This window comes from Cynara cardunculus, assembly GCF_001531365.2.
Source record: "Cynara cardunculus var. scolymus isolate 2C chromosome LG 6, CcrdV1, whole genome shotgun sequence".
NCBI classification, from domain to species: Eukaryota; Viridiplantae; Streptophyta; class Magnoliopsida; order Asterales; family Asteraceae; genus Cynara; species Cynara cardunculus.
This window is the reverse complement of record NC_037533.1, coordinates 15734913-15753159: the sequence shown is the minus strand read 5'-3', so window position 1 is coordinate 15753159 and position 18247 is coordinate 15734913. Positions and strand designations below refer to the sequence as shown.

The 18247-nt window shown below is 34.0% G+C and overlaps 3 protein-coding genes across 7 annotated transcripts; 2 read left to right on the top strand and 1 right to left on the bottom strand.

The window, feature by feature from the left end:
* Positions 1 to 1323: 1323 nt before the first annotated feature.
* Positions 1324 to 4530, top strand: LOC112514373 (ubiquitin-conjugating enzyme E2-17 kDa-like). 2 transcript variants are annotated; one of them, XM_025120811.1, is made up of 5 exons: positions 1324 to 1388; positions 2931 to 3020; positions 3901 to 4028; positions 4118 to 4222; positions 4295 to 4530. In XM_025120811.1, the coding sequence occupies exons 2-5, from the start codon at positions 2951 to 2953 to the stop codon at positions 4436 to 4438; spliced, it is 447 nt and encodes a 148-aa protein (XP_024976579.1). In that variant the 5' UTR covers positions 1324 to 1388; positions 2931 to 2950; the 3' UTR covers positions 4439 to 4530. The 2 variants fall into 2 exon arrangements, with proteins under 2 accessions (XP_024976579.1, XP_024976578.1); XM_025120810.1 differs by having other exon boundaries at positions 1341 to 1437.
* A 2202-nt stretch (positions 4531 to 6732) lies between these two features.
* Positions 6733 to 11907, top strand: LOC112514360 (phosphatidylinositol/phosphatidylcholine transfer protein SFH13-like). Its single transcript, XM_025120791.1, has 15 exons — positions 6733 to 6933; positions 7515 to 7684; positions 7796 to 8099; positions 8902 to 9001; positions 9209 to 9475; positions 9659 to 9736; positions 9814 to 9918; positions 10012 to 10061; positions 10142 to 10241; positions 10468 to 10566; positions 10643 to 10756; positions 10946 to 11084; positions 11185 to 11558; positions 11668 to 11742; positions 11842 to 11907. The coding sequence occupies exons 2-15, from the start codon at positions 7678 to 7680 to the stop codon at positions 11860 to 11862; spliced, it is 1833 nt and encodes a 610-aa protein (XP_024976559.1). The 5' UTR covers positions 6733 to 6933; positions 7515 to 7677; the 3' UTR covers positions 11863 to 11907.
* An 85-nt stretch (positions 11908 to 11992) lies between these two features.
* Positions 11993 to 17210, bottom strand: LOC112514362 (actin-related protein 8). Of its 4 annotated transcripts, XM_025120796.1 has the most exons (13): positions 16872 to 17175; positions 16726 to 16793; positions 15917 to 15996; positions 15557 to 15627; positions 15350 to 15417; positions 15169 to 15230; positions 14609 to 14706; positions 13658 to 13739; positions 13326 to 13468; positions 12895 to 13043; positions 12682 to 12815; positions 12453 to 12571; positions 11993 to 12362 (listed from the first exon to the last, which is right to left on the bottom strand). In XM_025120796.1, exons 1-13 carry the CDS (start codon positions 17100 to 17102, stop codon positions 12285 to 12287), a joined length of 1383 nt encoding a protein of 460 aa, XP_024976564.1. In that variant the 5' UTR covers positions 17103 to 17175; the 3' UTR covers positions 11993 to 12284. The 4 variants fall into 4 exon arrangements, with proteins under 4 accessions (XP_024976564.1, XP_024976563.1, XP_024976566.1 ...); XM_025120795.1 differs by having other exon boundaries at positions 16726 to 17210; XM_025120798.1 differs by lacking the exon at positions 15917 to 15996 and having other exon boundaries at positions 16872 to 17004.
* Between the last annotated feature and the right edge of the window lie 1037 nt (positions 17211 to 18247).

Below are 18247 nucleotides of genomic sequence, written 5' to 3'. Positions count from 1 at the left end.
TAACTACAAATAAACATGATCAAATACAGAATAAACATTCATTTTAAATATAGAAAATCTAAAATATAATTAAGATAATCATAACAAAATATTTTAATTATTATCTTTATTAAGAATTATGTTATTAAATAAAAAATAAATTAGTTTGTTATTAAATCTAAATTAAATCATAATAAAAAATTGAATTAAAGAAATTACAAAAAAAAAAAAAAAAAAAAACGAGAACTACTAAATAATTAATTTGATTTTAATATCGATTTATTTTTTTTCAAAATTTTATAGTATCTTCACATTTATATTTAATTCAAAAATAAAAACATTATCGTTTTGTCAAAACCACGTAAAATCATATTATATCGATAGAGACAAATAATAAAACTAAACATTAAAATCGAGATTCGAGTACCCTTCTAGTTATATTATAAAACATTTGATAAAAACTCTTAAAAACTATTTTTTTATACATGAAGTACTGATGCATATTATTAAAAATTCAATATTATAACTTATTATAACTTCATGCTTGAATTCATGTAATTAACTGCAAATAAACATAATCAAAATACATGATAAACATTTCATTTTAAATATAAAAAATCTAAAACATAATTAGGACAATCACTGTGTTCTAACAAAATATTTAATTATTATATTTATAAAAAAGTACATTATCAAATAAAAAATAAATTATTTCGTTACTAAACCTAAAATAAATCATAATAAAAAAAAATTAAATTAAAAAAATCACACAACAAAACAAGAACTTTTAAATAGCTACTTTGAAACCAATATTGATATATCCTTTTCAAAATTTCATAATATTTTCAAATTTATATTTTATTAAAAAATAAAAAAACATTATCGTTTTTCTCAAAACCAGATAAAACCATATTATAACATCGATAAGGGGCTGAATAAACAAAACATTAAAATCGAGATATATTACGTTGCATTACATGAATGCCCTTCTAGTATATTTGAACGTATCTATCAATAGATTATTAATTAGTTATTTACAAACTTGAAATTTAAGGGATAATGCATTATTAAGCCGTAAATAGTAATTGATAAATTGTTTTTAAAAAAATTACATGAAATAGAAATGTATAATGCAACAAAATATTAAATTTTAATTATATATTAAAAAATAAATTGCCTTAAATTTACATTTTATGGTTTTTTTAATGTTTTAAAAATGAATGAAATTTACGAAAATATGTCATTAAAAAAATCAGGAGTGTTATAAATAAAATATGATATTTTATACAGATTTATTTATTACAAAATATTTTGGAGTCACGACTCACGCGCATGGCATGAAATCCCATATCACTCCGGCACGCGGCCTCGAAAGCGAGCTCGCCATCACATTTATAATCGCCAACCTCGTACGACAACTTAAACCCAAACCCTAGACCAGTCCTTAATCAAATTTTGGTATTCAGTCCTTTTGAAATTATACGTTTCTTGATTCTTTTGGTTGATTTCTTGCATTCCATCAACTAGGGTTGTAAAAACTTAGCTCTGCTTGCAGGTTTTCTGTCAATTTTGTGATTTGCATGTTTTGTTTCCGTACAGATAGGATCTTTATGGGTTTAACGTGCGTTTCTTGTAAATATTTTAATTAATTACTGCTTCTTGTGTAGTGTGTAGTTCAGAAACTAATTTACTCCCAGTTAAAATGCTTTTATTTTTGGTCTGGGTCAGGGTCAGGGTCAGGCATGTGCTGATGTGCATCAGCCTTTCTCCCTCTCCCTCTCCCTCTTTTTTACTGTCTTCATGACAGTTGTATTTCTAGGGAAATTCATGTTCAGGGTATTGTGTTTCCAAGCATTAGCATCACTCTTTGAGGCAAAAGAACATTTCTTTATGAGATGCATAAAAAAACTGCAAGAACTCCATTGTCATGTGGCTTTGCATTTGTAAACCAAGGAGTATTCAGAGTTCAGATGTAAGTTGCTTGCAATGTAGGTGTATAGTCATCTGAAAATTGGGTTGTAGGTTTATTTCCTCCATTATACCAATGTGTTCTGCTGCAATTTTTGGTTTTGAATGGTTAATGATTGTACTAATAGTGAAAAAAGAGACAACCACCAACAGGGGGATGCAAGGGCAAAATCTGAAACACTCATCGAATAGGAGATATGTAGAAGAACTTATAACTGAATCAGCCAACTAAAAAGCAGAACAACATGGAAACAAGAGACTTTAGACTCCTCAAACAATCACAAATGACTGTATGATCACTTAGAAAAGCTTTATCTCTTGGAAGAAAACAGGGTAATAAAATGACCCTTTTTATGTTCCTTGTTCTATTCCTATTCATGTGATTTTGATGAATGAGAAGATTCATTCCCCTTACAAGAAGTAAAGTTTTTTTTGGGGTATTTCATTTTATTTTTGCTTCTGTAACCTTCACAGGTGGATGGTTTTGATGCATCCTTTGACTGGACATTTGATTTTTTTTCTTCGTATAAAGTGAATGTGAATCGAAAGTTATCAGTCTGCAAAGGAGCTAGACATCAAAATTACGCAGGGTTGACGAAAATCAAATATGTTTTATTTGAGTTGGGAGTTGGCCGTTTGGATCTTCTTTGGTACCCAACGCCTGCTTGGAGACCCTTTGAAGTGTTTATGTAATTTGTAAATGAAAGACAGCTGAGCTAATTATAAAAAAGGCTAATATTCCCGGTAGAAGCAAGAGATGGTTATGTGTTTGATTGAAAGAGTTCCATGAGCAGCGTTCGACAAAGCAATTTAGTTTCTTATTTTTGCACCATCTATAATACTTAAAACATGAATAGTGCGAATGCGATATGCAATTACTTAAGCTATCTTTTTTAATTTTGAGTGATGGGCTATCATTACAAGTTGATTGTTTTTAAGATATTTCTACAGTACTTGCCAATTTGCAGTATGTGTTTTTGCAGGCATATCTCAGTTTCTTGTGATGGCATTAAAGAGGATTCAGAAGGAGCTGAAGGACTTGCAAAAGGACCCTCCTGCATCTTGCAGTGCTGGTTGGTTTTTCCCCTCCCTTTTCTGCTTTCTACATTGTTTTTGGCATATGGTTTTCTCTGTCTCTTTCTGTTTGTGTCTGTGTGCTGCATCAAATGCCATATTCTGTATGTTCCGTTCCAGTTTTTGTTTTCTTTATCCACTCTTCATATTAGATGAATAGAATCATATAATGTGCCCTTTGCCTGGTACTAATGAACCATATTTTCTAATACATGGCACATTTTGTTATCATTGTTGCTTTTAGCATAGTTTGTTGGTTATGGATTAATGGTTTATTCATATGAATCACGATCTACAAGAAAAGTTCATAAATGATAACGAAATGGGTGCCTCTGTGTGTGTACACAACACAGGGAAAAAAGAAAGGGGATTTAGAGGGCAATGACATCTCATGTAATGAACACAAAAGGTTTCATGTCCACCATGGAAACACAACTACACAGCAATGACATCATCTGGTTATTGTGAAACATACTAATATGTCTTTTATCATCAACAAGGTAACCTTAGTAACTAGTAATTTGTATTTCCCATATATACTACAAAATGAAGCAAGATATGGAGAAAATGAAAACCCATAATTGGTCCTGATTTTGGAGGCATGCTAGACCATGGATAAGCACAGCTATCTGGTTGCAAATTGGACCACAGGTTAACTATTGCTATTCCCATCTCCAACTAGTTGTATCTACTGTAATGCCGTTGCGCTAGTATTGTTTTCTATATGTTAATTAAGCTAGTAAGCTACCTTATAAATTTTTTAGCAGTCATAACTTAAAGGGGGCGCTAGTGCTAAAGATTTATTAATTTTAGGTGTCTAAATATATAATTTTTTTGGTGGATCTATCTTGGAGTTGAATAAATTTTGTTGTTCTTCAGGCCCTGTTGGTGCCGACATGTTCCATTGGCAAGCAACAATTATGGGTCCGTCGGATAGCCCATTTGCAGGGGGGGTGTTTCTTGTTTCCATTCATTTCCCACCAGATTACCCTTTCAAGCCACCACAGGTAATTAACACGCGTTATCCTTTGCATCAGCATTGCTCTAAAACGAATCTTGTGAATGTAATTTTGGAATTTACATATGTGGTTGGAAGGTATCTTTTCGTACCAAGGTATATCATCCAAATATAAACGACAATGGTAGCATCTGTCTTGACATCCTGAAAGATCAATGGAGCCCAGCCCTTACCATCTCCAAGGTAAGTCTTGTTGATCATGCGAAGAAGGTCCATATACGCAGTTAATTAATGATATCTTAATCAAATCTGCAGGTTCTGCTTTCAATTTGTTCGTTGTTGACAGACCCAAACCCTGATGATCCTCTAGTGCCTGAAATTGCTCATATGTGCAAGAACCACAGGGCCCAGTATGAGACAACTGCCCGAACTTGGACCCAGAAATATGCCATGGGTTAGAAACCAATTAGAAGTTGTTGAATATGAATGTGAATGCTTATATGCTTCCTACCTATATATATATTCTTGAAATAATTTAGGAACTTGTTTAAAAAATGGTATCTTTGAGCCTTTTGGTTTATGCTTTGTTTTGTAAATCATATATATATATATATATATATATGTATATATATGTGTGGTTGATTGAGGCAGCACAGCAGACAGAAAGAGGTAAAATCTTGGGGATTATGGTGTCCTTGGGTCTTAATGAGTGGTTGCTGTCCAGTCCACCACAAGACAGGTGAAGAAACATGTTAACCTCAGTAAATTATTGTCGTCTCCATACCCACATTCTGAAATAACCAAATTTTTTTACTTTTTAGTGTTTTTTTTAATGGTAATATAAGAATGGTGGTTAAATAACAAGAGCTGATGGATTTGGTTTGGATTTAATGGAGAATAGAATGTGAAATGGTATGATGGTGAAATGATAGCAAGTACAGTGCAGAGGCAGTAATAAACGCTAGCAGTAAAAAGGGGATGGTCATCCACCACCTATCACCCTCGTACCTTAACCTCCCCCTGTTGAAAAGGATACACTTTTACCATATTACCCTTTTGAAAGAGACAAGAAACAGTAGCAGCATGGTGTATGGAGGGTATCCATCAAGAAAACGACCTCTCTATCTTACCCACTGTTTGGTCAATTCTCTTGCTTTCTTACCAACCCTTTGCTCTTTCCTATTTATTTTTTATTATAATTTAATTTATAATATTTCAAAAAAGAATTAACCCCATTATACAAAAATGAAGTGTGAATGATGTGGCAAAATCAGGACCATCCACGTCAGCTAACAAGGCTAGCTAGGTGGAACATACCTACTACTGTAAACTGTGGAGTGTCTACTGCCATATTTAGGGTTTCAAAGTTTTTTCAGCATGTCTACTTCACTCCTCTACTTTTTATTTTAATTTAATTAATTATTTCACCATCATTTTTAGTAATTGGAATTTAGATTTTAGTTTTAAAATAGAAAAAGACAATTCACCAACATGATATGTTTACCATTTAAATATTTTATAAAAAATATAAACTGCAATAAATCATTTAAATACCTTTTATATATTTTAAAATAGAATAAAAAAATGACTAAAAATAAAAATAGAAAATTAAATTTTTCTGAAAAAAGTAACAAACATGTCATTTATATATTTTATATAAATAAATAAATAATTATAGAAATTATATTTTAAGATGTATTTTTCAATGAAATAAATAAATAAATTATGAGAAAACTAGAAGGGTACTTACGAAATGTAACAAAATACATCTTGATTTTAATATTCCATTTTATTCATTATCTTAGTCAATGTTATAATATGAAATGACGATGTTTTTATCTTTCAATAAAATATAAATTTGAAGATATCATAAAAATTTGACAAAAATATATCGATATTAGTATCAAATTAATTATTTAAAATTTATCATTTTTTGTGTAATTTTTTAATTCAATTTTTTTTATTATAATTTAATTTAGGTTCAATAACGAAGTAATTTATATTTGGTTTAATAATATAATTTTCTTATAAAAATAATAATTAATTATTTTATTATAATATAATTTTCTTAAACATCTTATCCTTTCTGAACCCTGCTTTCAGCTTTCTAAGGGGGTGTTTGGGATTGCTTATNAATTATATTTTAAATTTTTTATATTTTAAAATGAGATGTTTTTCATTTATTTGATTATGTCTATCCGCAGTTAGTTACACGAATTCAAACATGGAGTTTTAATAAGTTGTATTTATGCATAATTTACTTGTAATATTGAATTTTAAATAATATACAATTAATATATAGTACTTTATGCATAAAAAATAATTTTTAAGAATTGTTGTCAAATATTTTATAATATAGTATAGATATATGGTTTAAAATAGGAATCCAAGGGAGGGAAGATTATTAAAATAAATAAAAGTCATTTTCACCAACAAACAAATACATTATACATAGGATAGGATATTCGGGACTAGAACCACGTTTAATTTCATATTACACCCTTGTATTATCATTAAATTACCCTAAATCTCCTTATAGCTTTTGCATAACAATGAAGCAGATGCTTCTGAAATCAAAGATTAGATGGGGAGGGGGTATTTTGTATATTTGTTTAATATAGAAGGGCTATAATTGAATAAAGACAAAAAAATATGTAATCCGGACAGTAAATACAAATACGCAAAGGAAAAGTCGAGCTACATACCTTGAGAAGAACAAAAAAGGAATAGTTAGAGAGAGAGAGAGAGAGAGAAAACTATAGATACAATATATACATACACACAGACTCTCAATCGAGCTACGAACCAGATCTTCACGGCTTTCATTCTTCTCGATCCCTCTGTTTCACTCCAGAAATTTCAAGTTTCACAAGAATATTGTCACCTGGGAGAACCAATTCGAACAGCTTTGCAGATTGTGATCCCTACGCTTGCTTTGTCTTCTCGAGGTTTTGGTATGATTTGTTGTAGTTCCCTCTCTTGAATTTAATGTTTTTTAATGTCAATAATTTTGTTTCACCTGTTTCTTGCTCGGACTGATTTGAGATCTGATTGCGTCTCTACTCGCATTGTTCAAATTTATGTGTTTTTTCTTTACTTTTTCTTGGATGTGTCAAGATTAAGCATCTCTTTTTTGTTGAATTTGTTTATATCTACGCAAAGTTTGCAAATTCACTAGACTTGATAAAATGAGTTTTCATTTACGTTCGTGGCGGATAAATCTTAAAAAATATCAGATATGAGATTCTTGTTACTGTTTGTTAGGTTTTTTTATAATAAACTGATTGAACATATAAAAGATTCTAGATCTGCATTAGTTTCTAGATGATGTTGTTATCTCTGGTTGACATCAAGTGAGAGAAGGAAACTGAGGGTCCGTTGAGTATTTTGTCTTCTTATGCGGAACTTCTAAAATCTCTTTGTTGAATTCCATGGGGAATTTATTTATGCAACAAAAAAAGGAATGTGGTCGATTACTGACATGCTCTTCTCGATTTAATGCTTATGTACTTGCATGACATTTTACATTATGCAGTATAGAGTGGGTTGCTTTCGCCGAGCCGGTGGCTTGATAAAAAAAAAACTACCGGTTCTTACGGATTAACAAGGGACCATGATTTTAAATTGCTTTGCAAACGGAACTATTTGTCTCCACTGAAGCCTAGTGTTGAATCTCGACCCATCTGCACCTGGTAAAAATGTCAGGTAAGTTGCACACTGTATTGTAGAGTAATGTTATTTATTCACATTTAGCATAATCACAATAATGAGGAACGTAGAAGTAATAGTGTTTGGCCTGTACTTTTCATGTATCAGGCCCAGGAGGACTTGAGGCTTTTGATGAAACAAGAGAAAGGAGGTCAGATTTTGAGAATTCTGAAGATGAGAGACGGCGATCCAAAATTGGATCCCTAAAGAAGAAGGCAATAAATGCTTCAAACAAGTTCACCCACTCCCTTAAGAAAAGGGGAAAGAGGAAAATTGATTACAGGGTTCCTTCAGTTTCAATAGAAGATGTACGCGATGCAAACGAAGAGAGAGCTGTCCATGAATTGCGGCAAAAGCTCCTAGACAGGGACTTACTGCCATCTAGACATGACGACTATCATACCTTGTTGAGGTGAGTAAATTATTTTGTTGTTTCAAATCATTTCAAGTCTTTGCTGTTGTATCAGTGATTTATCTAGAAAATGGTGGTTGAAGTTTATTTTGTTGCAAACATGACTTCAGTTTGAGCATACTTGTATCTTACTTAAGTGCAAATGATTGCACCTGGTAAGAGTTCATAAATATCAAATTTCAGCAATGCCAAGGGGTCATGAATATGCTCACTGAAAGTATATTAAACTCTCTGGAGTTTAGATATTGCAAGCCAAGAAACATGATGAGTAAATCTGAAATTTCTCAAAAACAGACAAGAAAATTTGGGTATATAAAATTATATATACACGTACATATCATACAAACAGCAATTTGGGGAACATATCTTCTACAATTAAGACTCTGTTTACTTAGTGTTGGAAACTTGTCAATTTTAAGCATTAAGTTCATATCAGATATCACCACTTACATAGCATGTGGACAGGAATGATGCATATTGTGGTTAACCATGGGATTTTATTTTGGATATGAACCATGTTTCTTAATTCCAACTGTAAAAACTGTCTAATTATCCTTAAAAGTTCATCACGTCATCAACTTGTATGTTGCGAATTCATCACAACTTGTACATTGAGAAAAGTAAAGATATTTGACCAATTTACAAATTGTAGTAATTAATATCACGTTTTTCATGTAAGAATTCATGGAGGACTTGAGGGATGTGAAAATCTTATAATGATATTATTTTGTCTCTATTATGTTGTTAACTGGAAGTTTAGTTCGATGGTATGAGCTCAACGTCTTTATTTTCTTTCACCTAGGTTCTTGAAGGCTCGAGACTTTAACATTGAAAGAACAATCCGTATGTGGGAAGAAATGCTAAATTGGCGAAAGGAGTATGGAACGGACACAATTTTGGAGGTAATTACAATGATACTCTGAACTTATTTACATGTACATTTGCACTTACGGTGGCAGGAAGTGGTATTCTCAATGTGAGTTCTACTATGTGTATTCATAGACTAACATATCTGTACATCTTAAGTTTTTTAAAGTTCTGTTGAAGCTAACTTACTTCTCAAGACATCTGTTGAAATTTTGCTCATATATATTAATCATGACACTCAGGATTACGATTTTGAAGAGCTGGACGAAGTCTTACAGCATTACCCCCAAGGGTACCATGGAGTTGATAGGGAAGGCAGGCCTGTTTATATTGAAAGGCTTGGCAAAGCATACCCTAGTAGGCTTATGCGCATCACTTCGATTGAGCGCTACCTAAAATACCATGTCCAAGAGTTTGAGCGGGCTTTTAATGAGAAGTTCCCTGCTTGTTCGATTGCTGCAAAGAGACAGATTTGTTCTACTACCACAATTTTGGATGCACAAGGCTTGGTATGTGAACCACTTGATTTGATAATATGATATGTGACCACGATTGATTCCCCCGGTAACCATACTAGCTGTGGCAAGTATATATGAGAGTATACTTATGAGCAAGTTGGATGGGGAGGGGAGGTTTGCTGAGAACTATTAATATATAATCTAATTTATTGTGCACTGCAATATGATCTACAGGGCTTGAAGAATTTCACTCCAACTGCGGCAAGTCTTCTTGGGGCCATGGCAAAGGTTGACAGTAATTACTACCCAGAGGTAAATAACTCCTACAGCCTTTATTTTCCAAATTACCGTTGTTTTTGGTTATAATGGACTTCCATGTTTACTGACAGACACTACATCGCATGTTCGTCGTCAATGCTGGCCCTACCTTCAAGAAATGTTTATGGCCTGCTGCTCAAAAATTTCTGGATGCAAAGACGATTGCAAAAATACAGGTAACTGAATGTCTGGCTAATTGCACTTTTTTGTTTCTAACTCCAATTGCATGAACTGTCTGCGACAATATTCCTTATGTTCCGAAATTACAGGTGTTGGAACCTAAGTCATTGGGTAAACTACATGAAGTCATTAACCCAAGGTTTGTTTGTCAACTAATTTCTGTCTGTTGAATTTCAACTATAAGATCATCTGATTCTTGTCTTCCACTACTCCTTTCAGTCAATTGCCTGACTTCCTAGGTGGTACTTGCACATGTCCTGGTGAGGGTGGCTGCCTTAGATCGAATATGGGTCCATGGAATGACCATGAAATAATGAAGGTATGCTTTCTTTTTAGGACTTGTGTTGTATTTCTTAGAGTTGATGTATGTTTCTTCTCATATACATATGAAAGTCCCTGAAGCTATACTTGTATTCCAATAACACGCCCCCCTTTTCAGAAAACCATAAAAGTTCACGTCAATGGATGGAGAGGATGTAAGTTGCATGATTGTGTTTCTTGTGTCCCCAATTTCTCTGTCATAACATTCCTTGTTCTTTCTGCAGGTTGTAAATAATGCAGAAGCCACATTTGTAAGGCAAATCACTAGTATGTCTAGTGATCAGCAGAAAGTTGACTCTTATATCCAGATATACCCTGTGAAGGTAAATTATTCCAGTCAGATATCTATAAACGTTGTTTTCATATATGGTTTCCTTACAATATCATTTGTATTTTCAGGGGAGGAGAAGTGATACGTCCAACATAGAATCTGGATCAGATGTTGACGACCCATGTTCTGCAACCAACTTAAATGGTCCTAGGTTCCTGAAATTGGCATCAGTTTGTGAAGAAGTAAGTAGTGGACTCCCCATCACATTTTTAACACAAATGCATGCCTGTATGTTTATATGTATATTGGCATTGCTTTCAAGTAAGATGCCAATTTTCAAGTGCTAGAAAGGAAAAATATTGAAGTGGTGTAATTCAGCCAGCTAACCTCAACAAGTTCATGGTTAACAAGAAGGCTGTTTAATTATGCAGGCTACGGCATCTGATTCACCCGCTTATTACAGTTGTAATGATCATTTTAATTCATTTGAAGAAGCTAGTGCCTCAAGCCAGTCTCATACACCAGATGACAGAGAAATGGGTTCTGGTGTAGACTTCCAAAATTCACAAGGTACGTGCGCAAGGATACTCTCTGTTATATAAAAGTAGCCTAGTTGTTATACTTGAAAAAGGCAGGCGTGGATTGGTGCTTATGATTGGTCTGGTTATAGGTGCATTGTTTATCCAATTGTTGGACACTATTTTGGAAAAGGTTGTGAAGAGGAGCTTGAATTGTATAGCAAGACCAGTGGTGTCATCGGTGCCAAAAGTGATTGGAGTTATTCGCAGTGTGGTGATTGAGTATTGGAGAAGACAGAAGATGATATATCCAAGTAATGTGGTGGAAGAGAGGTGCAAGAGTGACTCTAGTAGTGAAAGAGAAGATCGGATTGGTCCATGTGTTGAACGGCTTGAGAAACTTGAAGAAATATTGGAAGAACTTAAAAAGAGGCCTGCTGAAATTCCTGTGGACAAGGAGCATATGTTGCATGAATCCTTGGACCGGATCAAATCAGTGGAGTTTGACCTCAATAAAACAAAGAGGGTAGGTGACTTTCATATTATATATATATGTGTGTGTGTATATATATATATATATATATATAGAGAGAGAGAGAGAGAGAGTTGGATTTTGAGTTTATTATATTTGACAGGTACTACATGCGACTGTGGTGAAGCAACTTGAGATTGCAGCCTTGATGGAGAATCTGCAGGAATCCAAATTCCATGTAAACTAGTTTTTTTTTAATCCCTTGTTAATTTCCTTTGATTATTATTATGATATGGAGAAGAAGGTAAATGAATGATGATGTGGGTTTTGGTTGCAGAGGCGAAGGATGTTGTGTTGATGAGATGTACAGAAATAGGAGGAAGAGATGAATAGCAAGCAGTAAGAAGTATATATGGAGAAGAAAGTAAACTGCATCCAATCCATACACAACAATATTACAACACCATTTATGATGAGAGAGATTGAGATGATGTAATGGTAATGGTAATATGGTAATCAAACTGCTTAATTACATTACATTACATTACATTACATTACATATTATCCTCCTTCCTCCTGCCTTTTGCTTTTTTGAACCTTCATTATTTTGTTCACCAGTTCCTCAGAAACGTCTATCTAACGATGTTTTATTTCTTTAAAATCTCAACACAAACTAGAAAACATAAGTCAGGGAAGAGGGCTAAAACTAGCATATCATGTTGCACTTCACTTTATTTTACTTATAAGTTTCCTTTTTCATTCAACCCTCATATCACAGCTTCACCATATCAGGTTTCTTCTAGCCTTTGACCGAAACTCTTTCTTTGTGATGCACCACGAGTCTGGAAAACTGCTCAACTGCACCCCCAAACAAAAAATATATAGATATGATAACTCCCACCGAACAAAAATCGTGCTTCAGTGTCTATTAGTATTATAACCACTTACGTTGCTGACGAGCTTTGCCCCGTACCATGCAGAGTCTGCACCATAAGGGGGTGGAATAACTCTTATTCCATTCGCTATGGATGGGGGCAGAAGATCACGTACTTCCTTCTCTAATCTTTCTGCATGTTGGTTGTTGGAAACAAATTAAACGAGATTAACAACAAATCCCTTCCTCGCTCACTTCAGTTTTAGTTTATATATATATATATATATACTAATAATAATATACCTGCTAGTCCTGGTAAGCATGCAGTTCCTCCAGCCAACACAATGGTCTTGAACCAACTTTCATCAGCACTCAATTCAGCACCATGACAATGGTCCACACAAAGCCCCACTGCCTGATGCAAACCCATTGCACGCCTGCAGTACCACAAACCATACAAAATAACTTCACAAAAACCAAAACTAATAACAAGAGATAAATCTCACACCTACGTACATTCCTGCAATACGTGGCTGGAATAGAATCTCTCCTGTTTGAAACCGCTCTCGCTTAAGAGTAAACCAACCCACAGCTGCCACTTCATATGATGCTTCTGTATCCTTCCCTAATTCCGCTTCATAGTCAAGAGCAACATAACAGAGATTCTGCACGCATGTCAATTAACCACACGGCATTAGTTTAGCATATATAAGAAGAAAAAAAATATCTGGCTAAATAATCATGCACACGCACATTTAAGTTACTGATGACGACCCTTGTGCAAACGTAATAAGCATCCATACATGTCCACAACCCCAAAGATGCATTATTAAGTGAAAGATACTATATTGCGGAATATATCTAACGACAAGCAGCCACGGGTTTGCTATTTTGTTCATCAAAAACTCTGCAAGTATAAAAATCAGTCTGCCAAATGGAATTAATACCTCTTTCAGTGACCGCACTGTGTATAATGAATCAAAATGTAGATTTCTCTGCTGCATTTGCTCCCTAAGGTATCCAGTAAGTTTTAAAGCTCCAACTCCCACAGCTTCCACACCCACTTTTCGCATTATCTTACCATGTAAAACTGGAAATACAACACAGAAAATATATTTCATGTTATAAGTGACTTCAAACTTAATGTAGCCATGAAAAATATCAATTGTATTTGGTCAAACATGACACATGATTTAGTGCCAAGGATATAGAGGTTGCAACATGAATCTGCTCTTAACTCTGACAGTATGAAGATGAAAAGGTGAATGGTATGGCATACTTGGAACGACAGATGTTTGATGAAAACCAATATTGACGACAATTCCCGAAGTTCTTTGTGCTGCAAACAAGGCTAAAGTTGCCTGTACATGGTTGAAAAATGCAACATTAGTAAGGCCCTGTTTGTTTTTACCTAAAAAACACTTAATACCCTCTTATGTCTGAATCGGTCAGACCTTAGGGTATTAAGTGTGTTTGTTTTTTTTTCAATTAAGAGCTTAAAAGCTCTGATTATGTCTGAATTATTTAGAGGTAACATTTTCACTTAAAACCTCTTAATTGCTTTTAGAGCTTCCAATGCTTGCAAAGAAAGCCTAGATTTCAATCATTCAGATTACAGATTTCAGACGTAAAAACAAACAGTCTAACTGATTCAGATTTCAGACTTCAGCACCAGCTCTTAAAATTCAGAAGTAAATTCAGACTTCAGACTTAAGCACCTCTTAAAAAACAAACGCCACCTAAGAGTAAGGAACAAAATAGAGATTATTTTAAATATGATGTTCATACCACTTCTATTTTAGTGGATTTTGGTTATTAACAACATATATTCTTGAGATGGAAAAAGGAGCAGTTCTTCATGACTAAACAGGAATCAAAACAGATACTTTCTCATACTAAGTAATAGATGATCTTCACTATAACAGGAATCACAGACGTCCCAAAACAAAGTCAAGTTAACCCAAACCATGATTCAGCATACCCACTAGTAATCTTAAGCCTGTTCCTAGCCTAGGCTCGGTCACAGTTACAACTTATCTCTCTACTTAAATATGGCCTGAGTTGCGTCAGGTGGTCCCAACCGGTCCTGGACGGTCCTTTTTCTTAATAATTTTTTTAGTTTTTTATGGATCATGATTCTTCAATTAATCCTCAGTGCACACTAAAGAGCACATCAGAGTACTGTCTCTTGAAATCAAAGAGTGAATAGCCTTAAACTGATTAATCAAACCTGGCTGACTGCACAAACAGAAGGAACATTCATGCCAAATAGAGCTGAGTATATGGCTTCTTTGAGTTGTCGTCTAGCAGCTTTGGCAGCTTCAGTATCTGAAACAAATTCAGAGAAGAGAGAGATGGTATTATATAAGCTAATATAACTCATAAATATTGAAAGAAATGTTGCAGAGAAAGTGAGTCAATCCAATAGAAACAGACTCTTAACATATAGACATACATGTGAACTTTTTTTTTACAGATACTGAGATACTGGTCTTTCTTGCTGTTAGGGTACAACGATCCTCATATATTGGATTTGGCCAGGTTGTGATACAAATATTTATACTTCTTTCTTTTCTTCCTTGGTGGAAAAGAACCTTAATTTGATTCATGATAATAAAAACATCATATGTGAATATAGAACAAAGAAAAGGGAGCATCTTATGCCAATTTCACCATAATCTGCCAAAGGAAACCAACTGTTGAAACCCCTAGATGAATATCATAAATTGCGTGCAGGTATATATTTCCTTCAATAAGTTCATTGTTTGTGTGACATTGTTAGAAGCATACCATCGTATTGGCAGATTGGAATTGAGACAACAATTGGCTGTGTGGATGATTTCACTAGCATCCTGCATATGATTCAACTTGTATGATCAAGAAAAATCACAGACCCAAATGAAGAGGGAGAAATTAAGATGTCAAGTGCTTTCCGAGATGTGTAGCAAATGTAATCAATAATGGTCAATACCTGTTATAAATTGTTGCAAAAAAATGACGAAGCCTTGAGTACATTGGAGACTCGATATTACCAAATTCCTACACGTGAAGCCAATCACTTAGAGGATATAAAAAATAAAGTCAGTCTTCGAAGCGCAACAATAAATCCAAAGCTACGAAATCAAGTTCTAGTGCAACGTCTCGAGTTTTAGACACGCCGACTAAAGCAGTCACTTACCAAGAACGTTGCTGAGCGCCCAGATGGAGAATCAAACTTGCTCCAACCAAATTTACAATAGCCAGAACCACCTTTAGTAAGAATGAGAACAGAAAATATTCAGCTTAGAACAAACTCCAAGGCAACAAAATCAATTTACATAATTGTAAAGACACATCATTAGGTTAATTGAGTATTAAACACATAGTCATCATAGATGGAGAGATTTTAACCCCTGATGGAAAACAACATAGAACCACTTGCATGAGCATAGTAAGAACAATATCACCTACTTCCATATTTAGACACAATCAACCATAACATAAAGCCTAGAGAGAGAATCTGGTTTGGCATGTAAGTACTTAATATTTAGATACACACCGTCAATGATTATAGCTCCAGGCACCTTTGCTCGCTGGCCATAGATATGCATGAATGATTGCATCTGACATGGATATGTTCTACAATCATAAATTAAGATTGTCAGGCTCAATGGCTGTAACTAAATGATGGTACCGATCAGTACAAATGAAATAATATGCTGAATCAACAGTTTTCTCTTCAAATTTCATTGCATCACCTCTCATACTTGTTCTTAATAATCAAAGAATGACCCAAGAAGTCAAATTTTTACAGCGAGAAATGAAAAGATGGAATTCAAGAATCTGAAGGCGATACCTAATTATGTCTAAGGAATGGGGTATTACTCGCTCAAACCTGATCATATGCTGCTGTTAATCTTGATACTACTTTATTCTCTCCGCCCGAAAATAGGTATTATGCTTCTGGTTTTCAAAAATGAAGTAACAGTACAGATTATACTCCTAAAGCCAATTAATACACCAAAGGGGTGGAATTCGGGTTGTGATCAGTTCATCAGCACATATGGACAAAAAAAATTAGTCTAATGCATCATCTGATCATCATATACACTATATGCCGTATAGCACAACTCTAATGACATACTTTTTGCACCAATATTAGTAGTGAAACTATATTGAATAGGCAAACTAAAGAAAAGCCGTATGGATAATCGTCTTACGGTATTGCATATAATCACCTAGAAGTGCAAAATCCCTGGATATCACGTCGGTAAGGAATTTCGCATGGAATTAATTCGAGAAAGTTACAAGAGACTGAAAATTCAACCAAAAGAATGCAACTGTAGTCATAATATGTAAGGAACGTACCGAAGAGGATAACCAGATCGCAAATTAACTTCTGAGAAGAAAATAGAGTCCCAGGGAACATGCTGATTCTGGAGATAGTACACCCATAACCTATTATCAGATACGATAAGTTTCCATGATTTGCAAACTGCGGTGAGCATAGCAACCTCATGTGGTCGGAGCAACTTGAGGATTTGCATAAAGACATCGATAGGTATCCGATCAAATTCCCCAGTGGAGGAAGAGGAAGAAGTCGTCATAATCTGATCGGAATTGGATAGGGATACGTGAGGATGAATTGAACCTGTGTAACTCAAATTAGAGGAGGAGCTATGTCTACTCGAATTGGAGGAACGAGTGGAGACGGATTCCCAAACTTTCTTGAACAAATTGGACATGATTCACGAAGCAGTTGTTGACATTTGCAATGAAGATGAGATTTTAGGGTTCGTTGAGAGTGGTGATCATCTTGCGGGTGGGGGTGAGGTGGGTGCAAAACGGCCATTTGATTTCATCGATGTGGGTCCCACTGTCGGACACCTGTAGTTCTTAACTACCTCCATTTACGACAACCACATAACTGATTTCACTTTTACCCCTTATAATTTCATCAACTTACACTTATACCCCTTGTACTTTGCAATATAACGTGAAAACACCACCCGTATCCATCTACATCCAATCATCTTGAAATATCCATTTATTTTATTATAAATTTATAATCATATTTATTTAGTAAGTAATCAACATAAAGTTTCAATTTTTAATCAAATAATGTGTTGTTATAGTTGACCTTTGAACAGGATGGATCCAGATTTTTTTTAAACGGTGGCACCATTTGTTCATAAGAAAAAAATATAGGAAGTTTTTTTTCAAACGGTGGCACCGTTTAACTAAGAAAATGACACTAACATAATTCGGATTTGGGTGTGGGGTAGAATAAAAACCTTGAAAACCAACTCAACCAAATAAAACTTGTTTTCATTGTAGTTTCAAACTACATACGGTGACACACAACAAATTAATACGGTTGCACCGTTCACGAAACCTAAATTTTTTACCCTTCGACGGAGAAACAATACGGTGGCACGTGCCACCCATGGCACCTATGTAGGTCCGCCTATGTTTTGAACAAATCAACGTATTGGATTATATATATATATATATATATATATATGGTGTGAGTGTGACTGGGTTTTTTAATAGATGAAAATATATAGGATTGATCAAATACAACCCTTCTTATCCTTACAGACTTTATCTAAAATCATTTATTTTTTTTGGTTTTTTAATTAAGGATAGTTTTCAAATCAAATGATAACAGTTAATAAAAACTAGAACAATATTCGCATAAAACAGCGAGATACATCTTTACTTTAATGTTTCGTTTTATTTTTTTGTCTCTATTGATATAATACAGTTTATATAATTTTAATAAATATAATGTTTTTATTTTTGAATAAAAATATATTTGAAGATATAAAAATTTGAAAAAAATATATCGATATTAACATCAAATTAATTATTTAAAAGTTCTTATTTT

Bases quoted from the DNA above. Each gene is read 5' to 3' on its own strand.
- LOC112514360 (XM_025120791.1), top strand. The intron at 10,242-10,467 runs GTATGCTTTCTT...TTCTTTCTGCAG, and splicing joins ATGACCATGAAATAATGAAG to GTTGTAAATAATGCAGAAGC. The intron at 11,743-11,841 runs GTAAACTAGTTT...TTTTGGTTGCAG, and splicing joins TGCAGGAATCCAAATTCCAT to AGGCGAAGGATGTTGTGTTG.
- LOC112514373 (XM_025120811.1), top strand. From the start codon at position 2,951: ATGGCATTAAAGAGGATTCAGAAGGAGCTGAAGGACTTGCAAAAGGAC. The intron at 3,021-3,900 runs GTTGGTTTTTCC...GTTGTTCTTCAG, and splicing joins TCCTGCATCTTGCAGTGCTG to GCCCTGTTGGTGCCGACATG. The intron at 4,029-4,117 runs GTAATTAACACG...TGTGGTTGGAAG, and splicing joins ACCCTTTCAAGCCACCACAG to GTATCTTTTCGTACCAAGGT.
- LOC112514362 (XM_025120795.1), bottom strand. From the start codon at position 17,102: ATGTCCAATTTGTTCAAGAAAGTTTGGGAATCCGTCTCCACTCGTTCC. The intron at 14,707-15,168 runs GTATGCTTCTAA...AATTTGTTTCAG, and splicing joins TCCAATCTGCCAATACGATG to ATACTGAAGCTGCCAAAGCT. The intron at 13,044-13,325 runs GTATTAATTCCA...ACATGCGTGCAG, and splicing joins CAGTGCGGTCACTGAAAGAG to AATCTCTGTTATGTTGCTCT.